The 20,407-nt window shown below is 51.0% G+C and overlaps 7 protein-coding genes across 7 annotated transcripts; 4 read left to right on the forward strand and 3 right to left on the reverse strand.

Moving 5' to 3' along the window:
* Positions 1-238: 238 nt before the first annotated feature.
* Positions 239-2,668, reverse strand: APUU_70188A (uncharacterized protein; the record flags this gene model as incomplete). The annotated part of the gene is made up of 1 exon (XM_041695033.1): positions 239-2,668. One exon carries the CDS (start codon positions 2,666-2,668, stop codon positions 239-241), a length of 2,430 nt encoding a protein of 809 aa, XP_041560804.1.
* A 380-nt stretch (positions 2,669-3,048) lies between these two features.
* On the reverse strand, positions 3,049-4,439 carry APUU_70189A (uncharacterized protein; the record flags this gene model as incomplete). The annotated part of the gene is made up of 6 exons (XM_041695034.1): positions 3,049-3,383; positions 3,441-3,548; positions 3,613-4,006; positions 4,056-4,160; positions 4,213-4,232; positions 4,277-4,439. 6 exons carry the CDS (start codon positions 4,437-4,439, stop codon positions 3,049-3,051), a joined length of 1,125 nt encoding a protein of 374 aa, XP_041560805.1.
* Positions 4,440-5,265: 826 nt separating this feature from the next.
* On the forward strand, positions 5,266-6,625 carry APUU_70190S (SDR family oxidoreductase; the record flags this gene model as incomplete). The annotated part of the gene is made up of 4 exons (XM_041695036.1): positions 5,266-5,545; positions 5,590-5,729; positions 5,780-5,969; positions 6,027-6,625. The coding sequence occupies 4 exons, from the start codon at positions 5,266-5,268 to the stop codon at positions 6,623-6,625; spliced, it is 1,209 nt and encodes a 402-aa protein (XP_041560806.1).
* A 2,086-nt stretch (positions 6,626-8,711) lies between these two features.
* On the forward strand, positions 8,712-10,514 carry APUU_70191S (glycosyl hydrolase family 79 C-terminal domain-containing protein; the record flags this gene model as incomplete). The annotated part of the gene is made up of 5 exons (XM_041695037.1): positions 8,712-8,977; positions 9,033-9,530; positions 9,594-9,649; positions 9,696-9,892; positions 9,993-10,514. The coding sequence occupies 5 exons, from the start codon at positions 8,712-8,714 to the stop codon at positions 10,512-10,514; spliced, it is 1,539 nt and encodes a 512-aa protein (XP_041560807.1).
* A 629-nt stretch (positions 10,515-11,143) lies between these two features.
* On the forward strand, positions 11,144-14,433 carry APUU_70192S (uncharacterized protein; the record flags this gene model as incomplete). Its single annotated transcript, XM_041695038.1, has 2 exons — positions 11,144-12,032; positions 12,134-14,433. 2 exons carry the CDS (start codon positions 11,144-11,146, stop codon positions 14,431-14,433), a joined length of 3,189 nt encoding a protein of 1,062 aa, XP_041560808.1.
* A 435-nt stretch (positions 14,434-14,868) lies between these two features.
* Positions 14,869-17,553, forward strand: APUU_70193S (uncharacterized protein; the record flags this gene model as incomplete). The annotated part of the gene is made up of 1 exon (XM_041695039.1): positions 14,869-17,553. One exon carries the CDS (start codon positions 14,869-14,871, stop codon positions 17,551-17,553), a length of 2,685 nt encoding a protein of 894 aa, XP_041560809.1.
* An 84-nt stretch (positions 17,554-17,637) lies between these two features.
* sit1 (putative siderochrome-iron transporter Sit1) lies at positions 17,638-19,979 on the reverse strand (the record flags this gene model as incomplete). The annotated part of the gene is made up of 12 exons (XM_041695040.1): positions 17,638-18,002; positions 18,073-18,132; positions 18,188-18,375; positions 18,423-18,516; positions 18,566-18,623; positions 18,681-18,997; positions 19,048-19,141; positions 19,185-19,289; positions 19,339-19,403; positions 19,451-19,526; positions 19,577-19,660; positions 19,737-19,979. The coding sequence occupies 12 exons, from the start codon at positions 19,977-19,979 to the stop codon at positions 17,638-17,640; spliced, it is 1,749 nt and encodes a 582-aa protein (XP_041560810.1).
* Positions 19,980-20,407: the final 428 nt, after the last annotated feature.

Here is a 20,407-nt window from a genome sequence, read left to right on the forward strand (position 1 = left end):
AGGCTAAATATGTTCTCGATTACAGCATAGCTCGCTTTTATGATTTATATAGAGTCTGGATAACTTAACATGATAATGCCGTGTAGGCTTTTGTGAACATGTAGTCAACGCCCCGGCATCAAAGTTGCCTTCCCAAGAGATGACGCGCCAGCCGCCAAATAACTAAGTATTAAGAATCGTTAATACCTCCAACAATCTTGCAAGCAACACCCTTTACAGAAAGAAGCGACTAACACCATCAAGCATTGGCGACAATCCAGGCTTCATGAGCCTTCTTCTGCCTTTCCCACTCCTTTCGCAGCTTCTTACTGCGACTCTTATTGACCGGCTCGCCTGCAGCATCTTTAGTCGGAAGCCCGTCCTTATCCCAAGCACTAAACTCGGTGGTCTTGAACATATCCAAAGGACGTATTTTCCCCTTCTCGAGTCTCCCACGGACAAGGCTATCTTGCTTCCCTTTCTCCTCTTGTTTTTCCTTAGCCTGTTGGACAAGTTCTTCACGGGTTTGAATCATATCCCTAGTCACTGGCCGAACTAACGCAGGCATGTCTTCGCGGTCTTCGAGGTAAATGCCAAGGTTAAACAGGTCGACGTCGCGTAGCTTATCAGATAGGGAAAGTATTTCTTTCGACGTAGATGCCACCCCTACCTTCAGCAAGGAAATTCTGGAGCGGAAGCTATCCAAGGCATCGGCATATGATCTACCGGTGTCCGAAATGTCAACTGTGACCGTCGATTCGTCTATAATTCTTTGAAGTTGATTAGAAGTTATGGGCGTATCCGATTTAGCAACACGACGCAACGAATCTCGCATGGCAGATAGCGGGTATATAAACGGTTTTGCGGCATCAGGGATGTCAGTTCCCTCCCACCCAATGCCAGCACTATCAGGCAAGGCTACACCGTTCAATCCAAGAATCGTCACGATTCGAGTCACCCATCTCGCTGCGGCATCCACCGCTGTTGGATCCAATGATCTAATATCATGGGTGTTGAAAACAGAAACCAAGTCTGAAATAGACGCCATGACCTTAGGCGTGTTGAATGAATCGCAAAAGTGTTCATGAACCCTATCCTGGGCCACCTCGAGGGCTCCCGATAGAGAGAATTCAACAGTCTGTGAGCTGTCTCGGCTCGCGACATCCTTCGCCTTAATGAAGAAGTTGGTTAGCTTATCTTCCCAAGACGACGATGCCTTGACTAGCTCGTCCGAGATCTCAACCCCATCTCGCCAACCTCCCAACAAAAAGACAATCCTCAGCCCCCGCGGGGTCCAATCGCCTCGGTCAAGAGCGTCACGGACGGTAACGAAATTCTTCAAGCTTTTCGACATCTTCGACCCCTGGATCGACAAGTGGCCCATATGCAAGAAGTAATTTACCCATTGCTGGCTACTAGACCAATACGCCTCGCTCTGGGCGAGTTCATTATCATGGTGCGGAAACGCCAGATCAACGCCTCCAGAATGGACATCAATCTGACTCCCCAGTCGACTCGAAGCCATAGCCGAACATTCGATATGCCACCCAGGGCGTCCAGGTCCCCACGGGCTCGGCCAGGCCGGTTCACCCGGTCGAGAGGCCTTCCAGAGGGCGAAGTCGTCAGGCGATTTCTTCTGTACGGCTTTGGTCAATGCTCCCTCTCCGTCTCGCTGCAGGGGCTGGTTATTTCGATTCCACGGCTCCAGTCTGGCGTAGTGGTTTCCGGCTTTCTCGAACTGGTCTATGTCGAAGTAGACGGATCCATCGGGGGTAACGTATCCGAATTGATTTGCCACGATCTTCTCTACGAAATCCGCGATCTCTTGCCCGTATTCTGTGACCCGGGTTATTTCATCAGGGTCCAGGACGTTAAGGCCCCGCATGTCTTTCATGAAATGGTTTTCGTATTTGCGAGCCAGTTTCGTGAAGATGTCGTACGCATCTGCGGGCACGGATGAGCCCTTGAGACTATCGATGTAAGGGAGGTAGACTTCCCGGGTGGCATTGTAGAAATCGTCACTCGTTATGCTTCCTCCCAACTCGTCCACATCCTCTGACTGAGCTGCAAAGTAGCTTGTAACATCAGCAATCATGCTAGCAGCCGGTATAAGCGTGTTGATATGCATCCTTATCTTCGCTTCAGCATCACCAGGCTTCTTCCCCTCCATATCCAGTGTCCCCCCTCTCAAAACCACACCATACACGTCCTCAACTCGCTCAGCAAACCATCCCGGCTCCGTCCCCGGATCAAGTAGACTTAGATTCTCGCGTATATAAAACCCATACGCCACAGTTGCACTCTGCAAAACACCCCTCGTAACAACCGGATGTTCATCCAAATACTGCTTAAACAGATACTGCTGTCTGCCACGGATAATAATCTTATCATCCACATCGGTAATATTCATCACGAAGCGCACATCGAACCCAAAGTAATCCCGCATAATCCGCCGCAGGATATCCGTGCTCATGTAATTGCGCGCATGGCCTAGATGTGCGTCGTCGTAGACTGTCGGTCCGCATGCGTACCAGGTTACTTTGCGTCCGGCTGGGTCTATGGGTACGAATGGGGTCTTGGATCGGGTTAGGGAGTTCCACACTGTTAATGGTGGGACTGGAAGGGGTGTGGATGTGGACGTGGAGGGATGGGACGGTGGGGTCCAGGGCGGTTGTTTGCGAGACTCCATGGTGGACTTAGTTTCAGTCTCAAAAGCACTTCCTTCAAGTTTTGTAGAAAGATAAAAATTACAATGATGTTTATGTATCTAGAGACAATCACGACAACCGTGACTCAACCAACTTGACTCATCGTGTCCTGCAGCGCCGCATTCCAGATGTGGAATAGTTCGGCCTCAGGCTGCATTTCCATATCGTATCATACTTGACAACTAATTGACACGAAATGACTGCAGCAGATGCCAGAAATAGTCATACATGCTATCCAGCAGCTCGTCATCTTCATTATCCCATCCTCATATCAGGCAGACGGGAATATGGATTGACTTTACACTACGCTACCAGTATACAGAGAAGTGTCATTCCACATTCATATCAACGTAAAAAAAAATTAAGCCCGCCTCGTAAAATCATAATACTCAGGTTTATAAGTAGCATCCTCGGCCGATTTCGCCGACGCCACATCCATCTGGATATCGGTCTTCATCACAATCCCCTCCTGATCGGGATCCTGGTCTGGATTGCCGCCAGTCACAATAGCATCTTGGCTACCCAGCGTGATATCGCCCCTTCCCAGACGTCGATTACCTTTCAACGGGGTGCGTCGCTGCATAATATAACTTGCGTTGGGCGACTTCGTGCTGGTAGCGTTCGAAGACCCGAATACAGTTGGTGCGTAGGTTTTGATCAAGATGGAGAGCGAGGGGGCGCAGCCGCAGAAGATGGCTGTTGATAAGTACATTAGAGCTGGGATTTTTCTTTTGCTTAGGGATGGATACATACCGACGTAAGCCTCGATCGTGCACCAGTTGAGGGAGTCGGCTAGGAGGAGGTAATATTCTTCTGCGGCGGAGGCGAGTTTTATGACGAAGTTATAGCGAACGCAGGCAGCTAGTTATATATCAGTGACAGTCCACTGTATGACAGTCAATTGTATGAATCGGGGTTAATGTACCTGCAATAGACAGAATACCCAGTCCAAAGATCCCCAGAATAGCCCCCTTCTTGCGCAAACTCAACTGCAGACTATACAACATTGGGACTGGGAGTAGATACGTCAAGATATCCGTCACGATATTCAAGATGCCATTGACTTCATAGAAACGCTGCTGTGGTCCCATGGGCATACATCCCTCCGCTGTTGGATCGGTCCAGAACAAAGATGGAGGGCTACAGCCTGCCAAAGCACCGATGAAGCTCGCAAGAGATAGACCGACATTGATGAACATGACGAAGAAGACAGCCCAGCGCATATGATTTCGGGGATCGAGCCGGAGGTAGAACCACAGTAGGGACATTTTGACGAAGCCCATGGAAGCGGTATAGAGGAGGCGCGTAACCCAGATACACTGGCAATGATTAGGCAGTGTTTATGGTCGGGAATAGGTATTTGCGTACCTTTAGCATAGGCACGCTATCGCTGGGTGATATAGCGAGGGCGTGTTTTCCGATTCCGTAGTTTGATCCGATCATAATTGTTACTGATAATCCGAAATTGAGTATCTGGTAGAATGAGGTGAGTATAGATCATCTGCCGTATATTTGAAGCGCTTACTGCTCCAATTATCATCAATACTTAATGTTGTTAGCGTAGCTCTCCCTTGGTATCAACGACTTACTGTCATCCGTCCCCAGAGCGCGCAGCATAAAGGCGCGTGCATAGATACGCAGCGCAATGACAACCGAGTCAAACACGATAAACCCAATTCCCACGCCAAAGGTTGCCGCATGGCGATTCTCCATGACATCAATTTGGCCCTTTGTATTCTGGCCGGCATCCATCTTTGACGACTCGACGAGTGGTGAGGGACGAAGAGGGAGCACAGCCAGGTGCACCAGCAGGCTAAGTGTGCAAAGCCATTTGACTCTTGAGACAATTTGTCACCTCCTGCGACAAAATGCCTCGTAGGAAGCGACCCCCATCCTTGTCTAGCTTAACTTTAATTCCCAGGCCAGGAATAAAAAACGGCCCCAAGCTATGGAGGAAATGTCAGCCACAGAGGCGCTCTGCACCCACAGAGGTAGGGCTAAAAGGTTTAGAACTTTAGAATTCGGCTGCGATGAGGAACCGTGGAATCATGCGATTGAGTGTTCAGATCTTGCTGGAAGGAGCAACAAGCGCATAGGACATCGGACACTTGGCTTGAGCGAGATGGACTCGATGGAGTTGGCTTACGGTCTGGCACGAAGGCGATTATCGTCGAACTTGAGTCGGCCCCCAAACTCCACGGGGCCAGGCAGAGTCCGTCGAGAGATCTAAACCGATCCACTGCCTCGTTCGACAAATGAGATCAAAAGTATCTGACACAAGCTGTGCAGCCAATGCCAGCCATCGCTGTGCGACAAACTCCGCTCGGCTCGGCGCTGTCCCGTCTTGAAACGCCGGCGGAGAACACGATTCATTAGTCTCTGTGCCGCACCCAGAATGCGTTCACTCTTGACACAAGCAGGATCGCTGCATGAGGGGCAACGGGTTTCCACTCGCTGACGTTTTCCCGAACAAATTAGCTGGCCAATGGCACTGGTACCGAGGGATGCCAGCCGAGGATGCTGCTCTTAAATATAGCCCCTCCTGCCAATTGATCCTGTAAAAGACACAGAAATTGCAATGGCTGCTTCCAAGAACGTTGCGTTGGTCTTTGGAGCCAGCGGTATCTCCGGCTGGGCTGTCACCAAATGCGCGCTCTCATACCCTACGTCCACCACGTTTGACAGAGTGATCGGCTTGACGAATAGGCCGCTACCTCTGGAGAAAAGTGGCTTACCGCAGGATCCTCGACTGGAGCTGTATCACGGAGTGAATTTACGAGAGAGTCTTGATGATGTGAGGTCTCAATTGCAAGAGAGGGTTCCCAACCTGCAAGATGTCACCCATGTCTATTATCTTGGTGAGTAAGGCAATCCGCACATAGGTCATATCTAATTATAATAGCCTACTCCAATGCAACAGCCTACTCCGTGGATGTAATGGCCATCCGAAATATCAATGAGAAGATGACCTATAATGCCGTACACGCCGTCGACCAGCTGTGCAAGAATCTGGAGTTCTTCGTGCTTCAGACTGGAACAAACGTATGTACCAATTAGTGCCAGTTAATTCCGTAACTAATTAACTGTCCCAGAACTACGGAGTCGCCGTATTCCGCTTCCAAGAACACATCAAGATCAACCCTCCCTTGCGCGAAGACAACCCACGCATCCCTCCCCCCTGGGGCGACGAGATCTTCTACTACGCGCAAGTCGACCTAATCAAGAGAGCCAACAAAGGAAAATCCTGGAAATGGTGCGAAGTCCGCCCCGACCAGATCATCGGTGCGTACCTACCTATCCCAATTACCCCGGGCTCAACCATACTAACAACACCACCAGGCCACGTCCCCATACCCACAAGCATGACATACGTCGAGCCCATCGCGCTGTATCTAATGCTCTTCCGCTACGTCAACGGCCCTGGCGCCACCGTCGTCTTCCCAGGACCTTACACAAACTACACCCACACATACACGCCATCCTCGCAGGACATCATCGCCCGTTCGGAGCTGTTCCTCTCCGTGGAGAAACCAGACCAGGCACACGGGGAGGCATTCAACACAGCGGACAGCGCGACCCCGATGCCCTGGACGCTCGTGTGGCCGAAACTATGCGAGTACTTCGGCCTGAACGGCGAAGGCGCCAGTCCCGAGGATAAGGGGTGGAAGGACATTGATAAGTGGTGGGTCGCGCACCAGGGCGAGTATAGGAAGATGTGCGAAGAGTACGGTTTAAATACTCGTGATATTCCGGAAGCAACGTGGATTTTTCTTTCTGCTGGCTTTAGCTTTCTGGGGAGAGATCGTGAGCTGAGTTTGGATAAGATCCGGAGTGTGGGCTTTACTGAGGAGTATCCGGTTGCGCATGGGTATTTCCGTGTGTTTGAGCGGTTGGTTGAGGAGAAGATTCTTCTTGGCACGGAGGGTTGGGGTAAATAGATAATGATGTAGGTGTTGGAATGGGTATGAGCAGGGAATCTATTGTCAGTCTCAATATATTTTAATAGAAATTTCTATTAAATCATGATTAACCCTCTGAATAACGCTGTCATTTATATATTTTGCTAGTGAATGTAAGAGCCGGTGGGAAACTCGGATTCCCGACGCTCCTGCTCCCGATGGAGGTTTCCCATAGCTTCCCGGCTGATAACAGTGGTATTCGTATTATCTCTCGCAAAAGCCTAACTGATATATCTTGATAAAAGATGATGTATCTGTATGTAAACACGTGACCCAGAAATGAGGACCTTGGGAGTTCGTGACAGCCAACCAGCGCTGCCTACTGGCCAATTGTGGAGACAGCCAGAAGAACCCTGAGACAACCCTATTTGAGCCTCTGTATAGATCGATCCTCGCGATCAGAAACCACTTCCCAGCTGAAGACGTTCAACGCAGCGCATGAATACAGACGCTAGAGGATACCGGGAGTGGGATCTTTGCGTCATTGAATGGATCGATTGTCTTTGCAGGTAATCCCTACTGGCTCAGCGTCGACCAGAATCTCGAGGTCGAAGGTTTCATCCAGCGAGGTCTCACACTGCTCTGCATTACAATCGACAATAAACTGGTAGTAGCATTTGGCCTGAAAAGCATACTCCGCCCAGAAGCAGTACAGATTATCGACATCCTCCACCGCAGAGGAATTACCTGCCACATCGTTCGCGGCGACGGAGCCAACGACGGAGGCAAACGTCGTGCGCAAATTGGCTCTGTATCAGATGTCACCCGTAGCATTGCCGATGTTGTACTTGTTGGTGGGCAGAGGGGATTTCTATTCTCTTGAACGGTTCGAAGAGGGCGTTCCATCGGATTATCTTCGACTTGGTCTAGTCGGCTATCTATAATGTCTTTGCTATTTTACTTGCATCTGGGGCGTTCGTTAGGGTTCGGATTCCCCCGGCGTACGCGGGTGTTGGTCAGATTGTGAGCGTTTTGCCTGTCATTCTTGCTCGCTGACTTGATGTTGAGACAGTCGGGAAAGAAGGTATGATGGTATTTTGGGACATGTCCATGGTCATATATGCAGTTCCCATTGGGAATTGTAATAGATTGAACATCTGTCTAGGTACTTTCTTCCTGTCCCCAGTGGACAGATTTGGAGAGAAAGAATAGTTTTTCAACAAACCCTCGTTGTCAATATTTGAATACACTCGATATATTAATCTTCAATTCAGATAGGAAGCAGTCACGTTCAAGTATAAGATTGATGGCAAGCATGATATGTATAGCCACACCAGATTCATTACCCAATACCATCGAATGGGAATGTGATACTGCCATGGGCTCCTTGATCATATCTATTTATGCCAATATGTCACCAAACATTCGGAGGGGGCAAACCACCTCTGTGCATGCTTTAAAAACCATTCGATTTAGTTCCAAGCTGCTTGGTGACGCAACTGGGATCGGCGTTGGAGGTGGCTTGGTGGCGTAGTGTATAACCCCCAGAACCGTGGTTGTAATACAGCTCGGCCACTGCATAACGCGTGGCCAAGAAAAAAAGGCGAGGTTTATTTGATTAGCGTGCCTGATTTACAGTGTCTATTTCAAGCTAAGAAACAATCTGTGCCTTGTGCTATGGTTACCGGATTACCTGCGCGACACCTTTTGAACTCACTTGTGATTCCTACCACTTGCCACGATCAAATCCGGGAATCCGGCACTGCGGAGGGCACGGACTGGGGGAATATGGGGAAATGTGGGATATTGTGGGATATTGTGGGTAACTTGCTTTCACCATGGGATCGGCTTTTGAAGGTCGGCTATAGCAATGCTAGTGGTAGACCACCCATTGTCTTGTACCAGAAATCATGTGTCTGATCGCTCGATCGTCATTAATATTGACTATTGGTAACTGGAAGGCCTTCGGCTAATCCAAAATGGAAAGGTGAAGCTGGGGCCTACCATACGTCAGTTGTTTCATATGCCGATGTCTGCGCCGGCCAGGAGTACCGATATAAGTAGCCAGTGATGCAGTGTCGCGCTCCACCAACGACACGCTTTTGCCACCATCAAGCTAAGAAGGATGCTTTCTTCGAATCTTAAATTGTTGGGCTCTGCCCTACTCATCGGCCAGGGGCTCTGCGACAGCAAACCGAGATCCATTCCTGCCCTGAAGCAGGACACCCCTGTCGTACCGAATGATCTCCAGGCATTCTCCATTGAATTTTCCTTCTTCACCGACTATGCTGGAAACAAATCACATCCGAATGAATTTTCCAGGAATCTGCTGGCCAACTTCAAAAGCATCACCGGCGTGCAGCCCATAGTAAGAGTGGGCGGAACCTCTCAGTATGTCCTATCAATAAACATTGTCGTCAATACATACAAGGGCTAACTTGCGCAGAGACCACTCATACTATGACCCCGACCAAGAGGAGAATATCAAACTCATCTTCGCGAACCCTGACGACGACCAGCCAGAAACAGTTTACTACGGCCCAACATTCTTCGAATCCTATGCTACACTAGGTCCCATCCGGTTCTTCCACGGGCTCAACATGAACCAAAACAGCTCTATCCAGCGACTGCAAGAGGCCGCAGTAGAGGCGTGCACTATGATAGGTCCTCAGCTGGAGCTATTTGAGCTGGGCAACGAGTGGAACTTTGCACCTGGCACTTATCGTGCAGCCAATTACTCCATGCTGGACTATGTCCATGAATGGAACAAGAAATCTGCTGCCGTAAAAGATGCTGTTCAGAAGTCTTGCCGTGGGTGTTTCCCCGGGTTTATGGCGCCTAGTTTCGCCCCTCCTGAACTTGTTGAGACTGGTTGGGCTGTCGAGGACGTCTTTAAGCTTGGCTATGACCCTCACAATCTGACCAGGGAGCTGTCATTCCATAAGTGAGTCGCTTCTTTACATATTGCGGTGTTTCAATTTTTCAACAGACTGACTCTCGTCCAAAGCTATATGGGAGTAAATGAGCCAGCAACTAACCCTCCTGCGAGCTGGGACCTTCAGCGTACGATCCTCAGCCCCAATATATCGAACAGCACTAATCGCAACAGGCCGCCTCATGAACCATACCAACATCCAACAAAACCTAGAAGCGCAGATCCAGCGCGCCAAAACCCTGGAATATCTCGGCCACCCATATACAATCGGCGAACTCAACTCCATAGCGAAACAGGGCATAACCGGTGAAACCGATGTCTTCGGGGACGCATTGTGGCTCGTCGACTTTTCATTCTGGGCTGCTGCTCATGTACTGCAACCTATTCCTTCTACAACCTATTCCTTCTACAACCAATCCCCTTCTATTATGTAAATGTGACCAGCTAACAAATATACTTCTACGTCTCTAGAATATCAAACGCCTCCACTTCCACCAAGGCCTCAACTACCGCTATGCCTCGTGGCAACCTATCACCGGCAAAGGCCAGCCACCTACAACCCGACCTCCATATTACGGCCAGGTCATGGTTGCCTCCGCCCTCGGCCACTCTAATAATTCCCGCATCGTGAACATCCCCCTTGATACAGACACCGAATCCGCATACGCAATCTACAATGGGGACCGCCTATCAAAGCTGGCCATCGTGAACATGCAGGCCTTTAACCAGACATCCACCGGTGCTCGTCCCAGCAAAGAGTATAAATTCAGTGCCCCAGGTCGCAACCGCACAACTGCCAAGGTTGAGCGTCTTATTGCACCTGGGAGTGATGCGACGGACGGGGTTACTTTTGGCGGTGTTTCTTATGACCATGATCTTGGCAAAGGACGGCCTGTTGTTGTTGGACGCAGGGAGGAGGCTGTATTCATTAAGAATGGTGTGCTTTCTGTTGGTGTTCCTGATTCTTCGGCTGTTGTGGTGTCGTTAACCTGAGGGATCGTGGTGATTTGTGTTGGATTCTACAAGGCATTCCTGTGGACAAATAATCCGAGCGCATTTGCAGTAGATAGTCTAGTTTAGCGCCTATTAAGCAACGCTTCTGTTGAGAATATGCATTTCCTTACTGTGTCTATCCGCCAGTAGGTGTGATGCTAAACAAACAGAATCGGAATATATGCTGGGAGCAGGCTCTGCACGAAAGCCGATGACACCAGTCCAATCGTTACGGGCACTCCTCTTAATAGGGCCTTGTGTGTTTATTTTGCAGCAGGGTTCGCCAGCCTTGTCCAATGGCCGTTCCATATTAGCCGCCCGACCCCCCAGAGCCTTGCCAGCCTTGCCAGACAATGGATTAGCAATATTCTTTTTGAGCTGCCACGTCAGGTAACATGAACGGTGTGCTGTCAGCTTGGTATATATCAGCGACTGCATGAGAGCCAACACCAGCACTTTCGATTGCGAGAAGAAAAAACGCTCCCAGGGGGGTTGCATTGGCGCCATTCTGATATCAGCAATTAACGCCTGACCGACCGGCCGACCAGCCGACCATGCCACCCTTACTAAGATATGAAGACTATACAGTCGCTTGGATCTGTGCGCTGAAAACCGAGGTTCTCGCAGCCATGTTCATGCTTGATAAGAGACACGATGGGGTGTTTCCAAGCAAGTATGGGGATGAAAACCAGTATATCCCTGGAACCATCGCAGGACATAATGTGATAATCGTGGCCCTGCCCAGACGGACAACAGGGACCGTCTCAGCTGCTACGCTTGTTGGGAGTCTCAAAGCGAACTTTCGAAACGTTCGCTTTGGGCTAATGGTTGGCATTGGCGCTGGCGTTCCGGGGCGGAATTTGAAGCCTGATATTCGGTTAGGAGATGTCATTGTAGCCGGCCCCGGAGATGATAGCAATAGTGCCCAAGGAGTACTTGATTATGGTCTTGGGAAGGAATTAGTGGACGACTTTGTTAGCATCGGATGGATCCAACCGACAGATCGCCGTCTGAGGACTGCCATAGAATCGCTGGAGGCTGAAGCCGAGTTTAAAGGCCACGATATTCTTGCGCCTTATCTCGCCCGGTTCCGAAGGAGTTCGGAAGGCATGAGGTTCCTCTATCCTGGGGCATGCAATGATAATCTATATGAAGCCGAGAACACAGGAAGTCCAGGGGCAGAAAGGTACGAACTGGTCTCTCGTCCAGTCCGACAGTTCGAAGGACCAGCTATCCACTATGGCCTCGTTGCTTCGGGTGACAAGGTTGTCAAAAGCGCAAAGCTGAGAGATGACTTGCGCGATAAATACGGCATCATTTGTTTTGAAATGGAAGCTGCAGGTATCCTAAATACCCTGCCAGTCGCAGTTATCAAAGGCGTCTCAGACTATGCCGATTTCCATAAGAACGACAGCTGGCATGACTATGCGGCGGCAACGGCAGCTTCTTACGCACGGTGCCTTCTCGAGACTATTGGGCCTATGCGAGAGGATCTTCTAACTATTCCCGATAGACCTGGTAAGTGCGTCTTTCCCAACTACCTGTTTAAGCTGTCCCATTTCATGACGCTGTCATAGACAGCAGATACTCCTGCCGTGTTCGTCGCTGATATTTGACAGAAACCCCGAGAAGATTCTTCTCGGTGCCATTTGGCAGAAACGCGCAATTTATTGGCCGAAAGCACGAGGTTGATACCTTGCTATCGAAGGTTGGCAGCAATAACCCCGAAGACGATTGCCAGCGTGTAACGGTTTTCGGGTTAGGTGGAATGGGGAAAACTCAGATCTGTATTGAGTTTTCCTATAGACTCCAGGAGTCTATCTCCGTGTTCTGGGTTTCAGCAGTGACTGCTGAGACGCTCAAGAAAGCCTTTCGAGATATTGGCCAGACACTCAAACTCCCTGGTATACAAGAAACGGATGCAGAGGTTCAGACACTTGTGAGGTCTGCACTAGCCAACGAGAGCTTCGGGAGGTGGGTACTGATAATTGACAATGCTGATGATAGCAAGATGCTATATGAGAGCAGCAGTGATAGTTGTGGCGAAATGGCAGCTCCCCTAATTGACTATCTGCCCTTCAGCCGCCTGGGCTCTATCGTCTTCACGACACGCAATCTTGAAGCAGCAGTGAAATACAGTGGTACTAATAGGATTGAGGTCGGGAAGCCCAACACAGAAGATGCTATGGTGATGTTAGAGTCGAACCTGGGAGATATCGGCACAATGGTCGACACAGACGACAAACGTCAGCTTCTTGACATTTTGGATTATCTCCCACTCGCTATCATGCAGGCTGCTGCTTATCTTTGTGCAAAGCAGTTGAGCGTCACGAAATATTTGCACATATACCGGAATAGCTCCGAAGCCTTGAGCGAGGTTCTGAATCGTAATATCGAGGATACTCGCAGATACAGGACTCTGAGCAAACCAGCGGCAACCACATGGTTCATCTCATTTGAGCAAATCGCTCGTGATGACCCGCTCGCAGCGGACTATCTTTGCTTTATGTCTTGCGTCAATCCACAAAGTATTCCGACCTCTCTCTTACCAGAGGCCTCTCCACTCGAAGTTGCCAACTCTATTGGCACGTTGAAAGCGTACGCGCTGATTAAAGAACGGCCTAGTGGAAACTGCTTCGATACTCATAGCCTAGTGCACCTGTCCGTGCAAAAGTGGCTTACAGCCAAAGGAACATTTCATGAGTGGACAGGGAGGGTATTGGAAAGGGTCGCGGAGGTCTTCCCAACCGGCGAGCCAGCAAACGTACACTTGTGGAATTTGTACCTGCACCATGCGCTCCATATCCTTAATCTGACGGAGATATCGTCTTTGCTGGAGCAGGCTGGAAGGACTTTGCTTTACAACGTCGGCTGGTGCCTACTGAACAGTGGCCTGTACAATGAGGCCGAGATAATCTGTCAAATGAGCCTGCAGATGAATGAATGTGCATTGGGCCCCGACCATCCTGACACTCTCAATTCAATGAGCAAGCTTGGCAGGGCCTTGAAACAAAATGACAAGCCCAACGAAGCAGAGACGGTATGTCGCCATGTTCTCAAACTCAGGGAGTTTGCAAGTTGGTTCGACCATTTGGATACATCCTCCCATCCTGCTCTGAATCTGTTCGAGCTACTACGAGACAGCGGGAGGCTTAAGGAGGCCCATGAAATCAGCATCAAAACTTTGAATCAAATGGTCAAGTCTCTAGGTCTGGAGCATCCTCTTACTCTGACGTGCTTCTCAAACCTCGCCCAAATACTTCACGCTCAGGGCCATTTTGACGCTGCTAAGGGTTTGAACGAGCAGACACTGGCAGCCAGAGGGAGAATCCTAGGTCCAGTACACCAGGATACATTGGTCAGCATCAATAATTCAGCCCTATTCCCAGGCAGGAACAACGACTACAAGGAAGCAGAGGACATGTTCCGGACACTCTGTGAGGTGTGCGAAGCCACTTTGGGCCCAGAGAATCCGCTGACACTCGTCGCTAAAAACAACCTAGCCATGGTGCTGAACTGGAAGGGCCAAAGCGTTGAAGCGATGCATTTGTTGCAGGGGGTCCTGAGCATCAATACCAAGCTCCTTGGCCCGGAACACTGCAATACCCTAACCACCAGGAGTAACATAGCCGTCGTTTCCCATGCACAAGGTGGACATGCTGTTGCGGATCAATTATTTCGAGAGATACTGTTAAAGGTCGAGAGTCTAACGGGGCCAGAGCACCCCAGCACGCTTTTAAACTTGTCAGGTTTAGCCCAGGTCCGTCAATCACAGGGGCGATATGACGAGGCCGAAGAGATGCTCACAAGGGTGTTTGAGGCCAGAGAAGGAGCATTAGGGCTCGACAACCCAGACACATTGGCGAGCGCACGGGCGCTACACCATCTCCAAGCCCTTCGTCAACAGCTACCGAGATAATTATTGGCTATCTATGCAATATGGTCATGATTCTTTCCCTATAGTGCAGTCCATGGGGCATCAGAACTTGACAGCTGTTGCAGTGTGTTGTTATATTTGGCACCCTCAGTGCAAAGCGAGTCAGATCGGATGTTAATATGCGTGCCCTCAGCAGACAATAATTGGAGTAGCTGGATAAACTCTTTCTTGTCCTCATTCTACCCCGGAATTAACAGAGCGGGGAACACAAATCCCGCACAGTAATTTGCCGATCTGAACGCATTTCAAACCCATTGGTGGAATTGAAGCTATAGCAATGCCGTCTCCGCTTGGGTTATGAGCCCATCAGTCTTGATGATGATATTTGGGCGGTCATGGCAGTAGTTATTTATTTGGGAATACCGTCCCTTTGTTACTGTCATTCCAATCCAGTCGTGACATCTGGTAGCCGCCAAAATGCGCTCTAGACTCACAATCCACCATGCCAGCCTGCTGCTGTGCTCTCTCACCCTCCCCGCTGCTGTCAACGCCAACCGTTCGCAGACGCGCCTCCATTCCGGCTGGAAATTCTGGCACTCTCCAACAACCCCAGACGGCATAACATACAGCCTCCGACCAGATAACCAAAACGAGAGCCTAGTCGAGCTGCGCGACTGGATCCTGCCCAGCGCAAACGCCTTCATCGCTGATCCGGCAAAGCACTACAAAAAGCCCGACTCCCCGCCGGATATCGACATCCCATATGTCGACAACGACTTCGACGACGCAAATTGGACATCCGTTACTGTCCCGCATGACTGGGCGATAACAGGCGACTTCGTGAGCACAGATGAAGTCTCCGGGGGGATGGGCCGGTTACCAGTTCGCGGAGTTGGATGGTATCGGTATACCGATCTCTATTTCCCGCCCTCTGACAAGAACGGAAATGATTCGATCTTTCTAGACGTTGAGGGGATCATGTCGTATTCCATGGTCTGGCTTAATGGGCACCTAGTCGGGGGCTGGCCATATGGGTATGCGAGTTATCGGCTTGATCTTACCCCGTATGTGCGCTATGGCGAGGAGAATGTCCTTGCGGTCCGCGCGGAGAATCCCCAGTCAAACCAGTTCTCGCGGTGGTATCCTGGGGCTGGGATCTATCGTGATGTCTGGATTACGAAGGTTGCGAAGACGCATGTTGCGCTGTACGGGACTGATATTAGCACGAGGGGTGTCTCGCGAGATAGGGCTACTGTTGATCTCACTGTTACGGTGGATAACGAGAACAAGTGGGATGCAGATGTCAGGGTTGTTACTACGCTTCATGAGTATGTTTCTGGAAGAGCTGGGCATAGGGTTGCAACATTCCCTAATGAGACGCTCCATCTGAGCCCTGGACAGTCGTCGTCCATCAACAGCTCAGTCACGATCAAGAACCCCTCCCTCTGGGGTCCTCCACCAACCCAGAAACCGAACATGTACATCGCCATCACCCAGCTATACACCAAGAACCAACTGCTTGACCACTACTCAACCCCCTTCGGCATCCGCACGCTCGCATTCTCCCCCAGCCACGGCCTGCTAGTCAACAACGAACGAATCCCCATCCAAGGCGTCAACCAACACCACGATCTCGGCGCCCTAGGAGCAGCATACAACCACCGCGCCGCCACCCGCCAGCTCGAGATCCTGCACGACCTCGGCGCAAACGCAATCCGCACAGCGCACAACCCCCCAGCACCCTCCCTCCTGCACCTCGCCGACGAAACGGGCTTCCTAGTCCTCGACGAGATCTTCGACGTGTGGGAAGAGCCAAAACTCGACTCAGACTTCCACCTCATCTTCACCGACTGGGCCGAAGCAGACCTGCGCTCCTTCATCCGTCGAGACAGAAACCACCCCTCCATCATCATCTGGAGCGTCGGCAACGAAGTCCCCGAACAAATCGACAACCAAACCGCCGCTGGCAAAACCATGGCCTCGCTGCACTCCATCACCCACCAGGAAGACCGAACCAGCAACCCCCCTCGCCCCGTAACAGCCTCCCTCAACCGCCCCGTCTCAAACAGCACCATGGCCGCATCCATGGACGCCATAAGCCTAAACTACCAAGGCGAAGGCGTCCGCTGGGGTCCCGCATACGCCCATCTCACCGGAACCCGCACACCCCCACAATACAACACCTTCCACAGCGACCACCCACGCGCCGCCCCAATCCTAGGCTCCGAAATCGCCTGGTCCCTCAGTTCCCGCGGATCCTTCTTCTTCCCCGTCTCGCCATACATCTCAGCACCTGTAAACGACACCAACGGCGGCGGGAACTCCTCCGCTTTCGAGATCAGTGCGTATGAAGTCTACTCCTCAGACGCGGGCAGCACTCCAGACCGCGTCTTCCTCACGCAGGACGAGCACCCCTTTGTCGCGGGTGGGTTTGTCTGGGCAGGGTTCGATTACCTGGGTGAGCCGTACCCCTATGATGAAGCGCGGAGCGCGTATTCCGGGATTGTGGACCTGGCGGGGTTTAGGAAGGAGAGGTTTTGGGTTTACCAGGCTAGGTGGAGGCCGGAGCTGCGGATGGCGAAGATTGTGCCGCGTTGGAATTGGGAAGATAGGGTTGGGGAGGTGACTCCTGTGCATGTGTTTTCGAGTGGGGATGAGGCGGTTTTATACATCAATGGAGCGAAGCAGGGACTAAGGAAGAAAAGGGGGGAGGGGGAGTATCGGTTTCGGTGGGATGAGGTTGTGTATGAGCCCGGGGAGGTGCGGGTTGTTGTGTTTAAAGATGGGGAGGTCTGGGCGGAGGATGTGGTTGTTACGACGGGGGAGCCGGCTGCATTGAGGCTTTCGGTTGATCGGAGTGTTATTGCTGCTGATGGAGAGGATTTGGCGTTTGTGACGGTGGAAGTTGTGGATAGTGAGGGCAATGTTGTTCCTACTGCGGATGATGAGGTGCAGTTTAGTGTTGCCGGTGCTGGGGTTGTTGTTGCTACTGATAATGGGTTTCCGGCGGACTTGACGAGCTTTGCTTCTAGTAGCAGGAAGGCCTTCCATGGGTTGGCTCTTGCTATTGTACGGGCGGAAGAGGGTGTGTCTGGGGATTTTGCAGTTGAGGCTAGGAGCGGTGGTCTTAGGGCTGCGGAGATTACCATCACAGCACATTGAAATCGAATATTATACAGCAATATATGATGCAATACAAACAAAGTGAATGAAGAAAAGAGAAAACAATCCCCCAATCATACCAAATTACTCACTATCACTGTCGCTCTCCTCCGCCTTCTTCAAACTCTGCTCCCGCGTCAACTTCGGATCCCTAATACACAACGAAAACGCAATAAGCGGCACCGTCAAGCAAATACCCGCAATGCACAGAATCCTCTGCGTATGCATGTATCCCAAGACAACCGCATCCCGGTCCGGCGTGCCAACAGGATTCGCCTCCGCAAAAGTGAACGGGTCCGCGTACACCTCTGCAGCGAGGGTCGCATTGCCGAGCGTCTTCGTCAGTTCCGGGACCAGCGTCTGGGACCAGATTGCGCCGGCGATGGAGCTGCCCAGGGCGGAGCCGATGTTATATGAGGAGAGGAAGAGGGCTGTCACGATGGCGAGGTCTGCGTGGGTTGGTTAGCTCAGAGGTTTCGTTATAGGATGGGCATGGCAATATGGTGGCGGGATGCTTACGCTCGTGTTTGGTGGCCGTTTGGATACTTGCCTGTGCGGGATAGGGGAACATTCCACCAGCTATGCAAGTCAGTACAGGTCAAGATACATGACTGCTGGGGTAAGGACAACTCACCAATACCGAGGATAATTTCACCAGCGATAATACCACTGTGGCTCGAGCCGCTATCTCCACCACGGAAGTGGTACAGGATACCAAACGCGACAGTGAAAAGGCAGGTTCCTGCAACGATGAAGGCTTTGAGACGTCGCACTTTCATGACAATGGCGCCGAGGATGCAGCCGGCAATGACGGAGGCAAAGCTACGCGAGTCAGCGAACAGAACGTGTCTGGAGGTTGTGAGGCTTACCTGTAAAGAGACGAAATCCGAGTAGCGCTGAGGACGCTCTCGTTGAAGGAGACGACGAGGACGGTGTATAGGTAGTTACCTTGCAGAGCCCAGGCTGGTGCTGTCAGTATACCATCTTCTTTCTTTCAAAAAGGAACACATACCACAATTAAGCATGACGGCGATTCCAATGGCGCCCCAAACCGCTCTATCTTTCAACAGCTGCACAAATCAGCAAGATCCGCCTCAGCCATGTATCTGGGTTATTGTAAAACTCACCCTAAACGGAATCATAGGATACTTGCAAGTCTGCTCCCACCAAACCCACACCGGGATGCAGAAAACACCAATAACCAGCGGCGCAATAATCTTAGCCTGCTTCCACTGCTCCGCGTATCCTCCAGCAAGCGTAAACGGGACGAGGATGAGGGCGAACACGGCGATCAGCAGGACGATTCCAACCAGGTCCATCCGCCAGAAAATTTCAACGAAGAACCGCTGCGCCCCATGGATCTGGAGAAGGCCTTGGTATGATTCGATCTTCTTTGCTTTTATATGGCCGTACAGCAACGTCAGGAAAAGCGGGATTGAGCAGACTGGTCATGTTAGTGGACGTTTCAGCGGCACACAGGGACAAATATCATACCAGGGAAGATAATCGTGAACATGCCGATCCCCCAGCGCCAGGTCGTCACCTTGAGCACGGCGCTTGTCAAGTTTCCACCGATCCAAGTGTTGATCTACACTGTTAGCCAGATCCAAGCAGGCCGGGGGTCAACTTACAATAAACGGAGTGGCAGGGATGTACGAGAACAGAAGACGAGACCGCGTGGAAGTTGTATCTCCGATCAAAACCTCCACCAGGAACATGATCCCCGTATATCCAATCTACAACAATCAGCACATCCATATCCAGATTCTATAAAGGACGGCATACCTGGTAAAGCACAGCGCCGGCGCAAAAGGTCTGGACGTCGCTTGCGGCCGTCTCGACAACGGTTCCTATCTGGTCAGCACATCTCCATCCAGTCACCAACAAGAGGGCATACCCAAAGTATAGAAGAAAACCGAGAAGAAGATCAACTCGGTACGGCCGAACATATCCGCGATTTTCGCAGCAGTGGGCTATCATCACTCAGCAACTTGAACAGAACAAATCCCAATACCGGACATACCTGCGCCGCAGCCGCAATAACCGAGCGAAGGACCTGCACCGTGGATAACAGACTATGGGTCGAATAACTCGCCGTCGCAATCGGCTATACAAATAAACATGAGCAATCAGCACTTCACATTCCAAAACTCTGGTGGTTAAGATAGTGAGGTAGAACACACCTGGTACGTATTCCGTACAGTCCCGTCCAAACCATAGACATACGCGACCAGCCAGACACTAGCAAACAAGCAAATGCGACTGTACAGACCGAGCTGGGAGCTGATGAGCTCGATGCGCTTGACACCGGGACTCATCTCCGCCGAGTTGGAGCGTGCGACTGCATCGTCGTATACGGGCGGAGGATCATGAGATGCTGCGACCGCAGAGACGTCGGTTTCCTTTGATTCTGGAACGGCGCCCATTGTGGAATGTATTTGTCGATCGGTCTCAATTGATAGGGAAACCCAAAAAAGACAAAAATCACAAGCGCGGGCAAGAGAAAGAAAAAGCGAAAGGAGCCCGGGCAGCTGGCACGGGCAGGGATAAAAAAGGGAACAAACGGCGTGCACGGATCGGACTGGAATAATCTCCAGATCAGTCCATCTTATCAGATGGAGAACTCAGGCGAAAAGCCTGCAGGACAGACAAATCAGCGAAGGGGCAGGCTCGTATTTGTTTCTTGGCTGCTACGGATACAGACAAATCAGGAATCTCGCCCGCGCCCAGAATTCCAGTTGCGTGGGTTCACCCAGGCTGGTAATGTTATCGGCCCGGTATCAATCAGTTCAATCTCGATTCTAGACTCTACGGTACCCATACATGGCTGTGGAATGGTTGTGGAACTGGAAAC

Source organism: Aspergillus puulaauensis, chromosome 7 (genome assembly GCF_016861865.1).
Source record: "Aspergillus puulaauensis MK2 DNA, chromosome 7, nearly complete sequence".
Lineage (NCBI taxonomy): Eukaryota > Fungi > Ascomycota > Eurotiomycetes > Eurotiales > Aspergillaceae > Aspergillus > Aspergillus puulaauensis.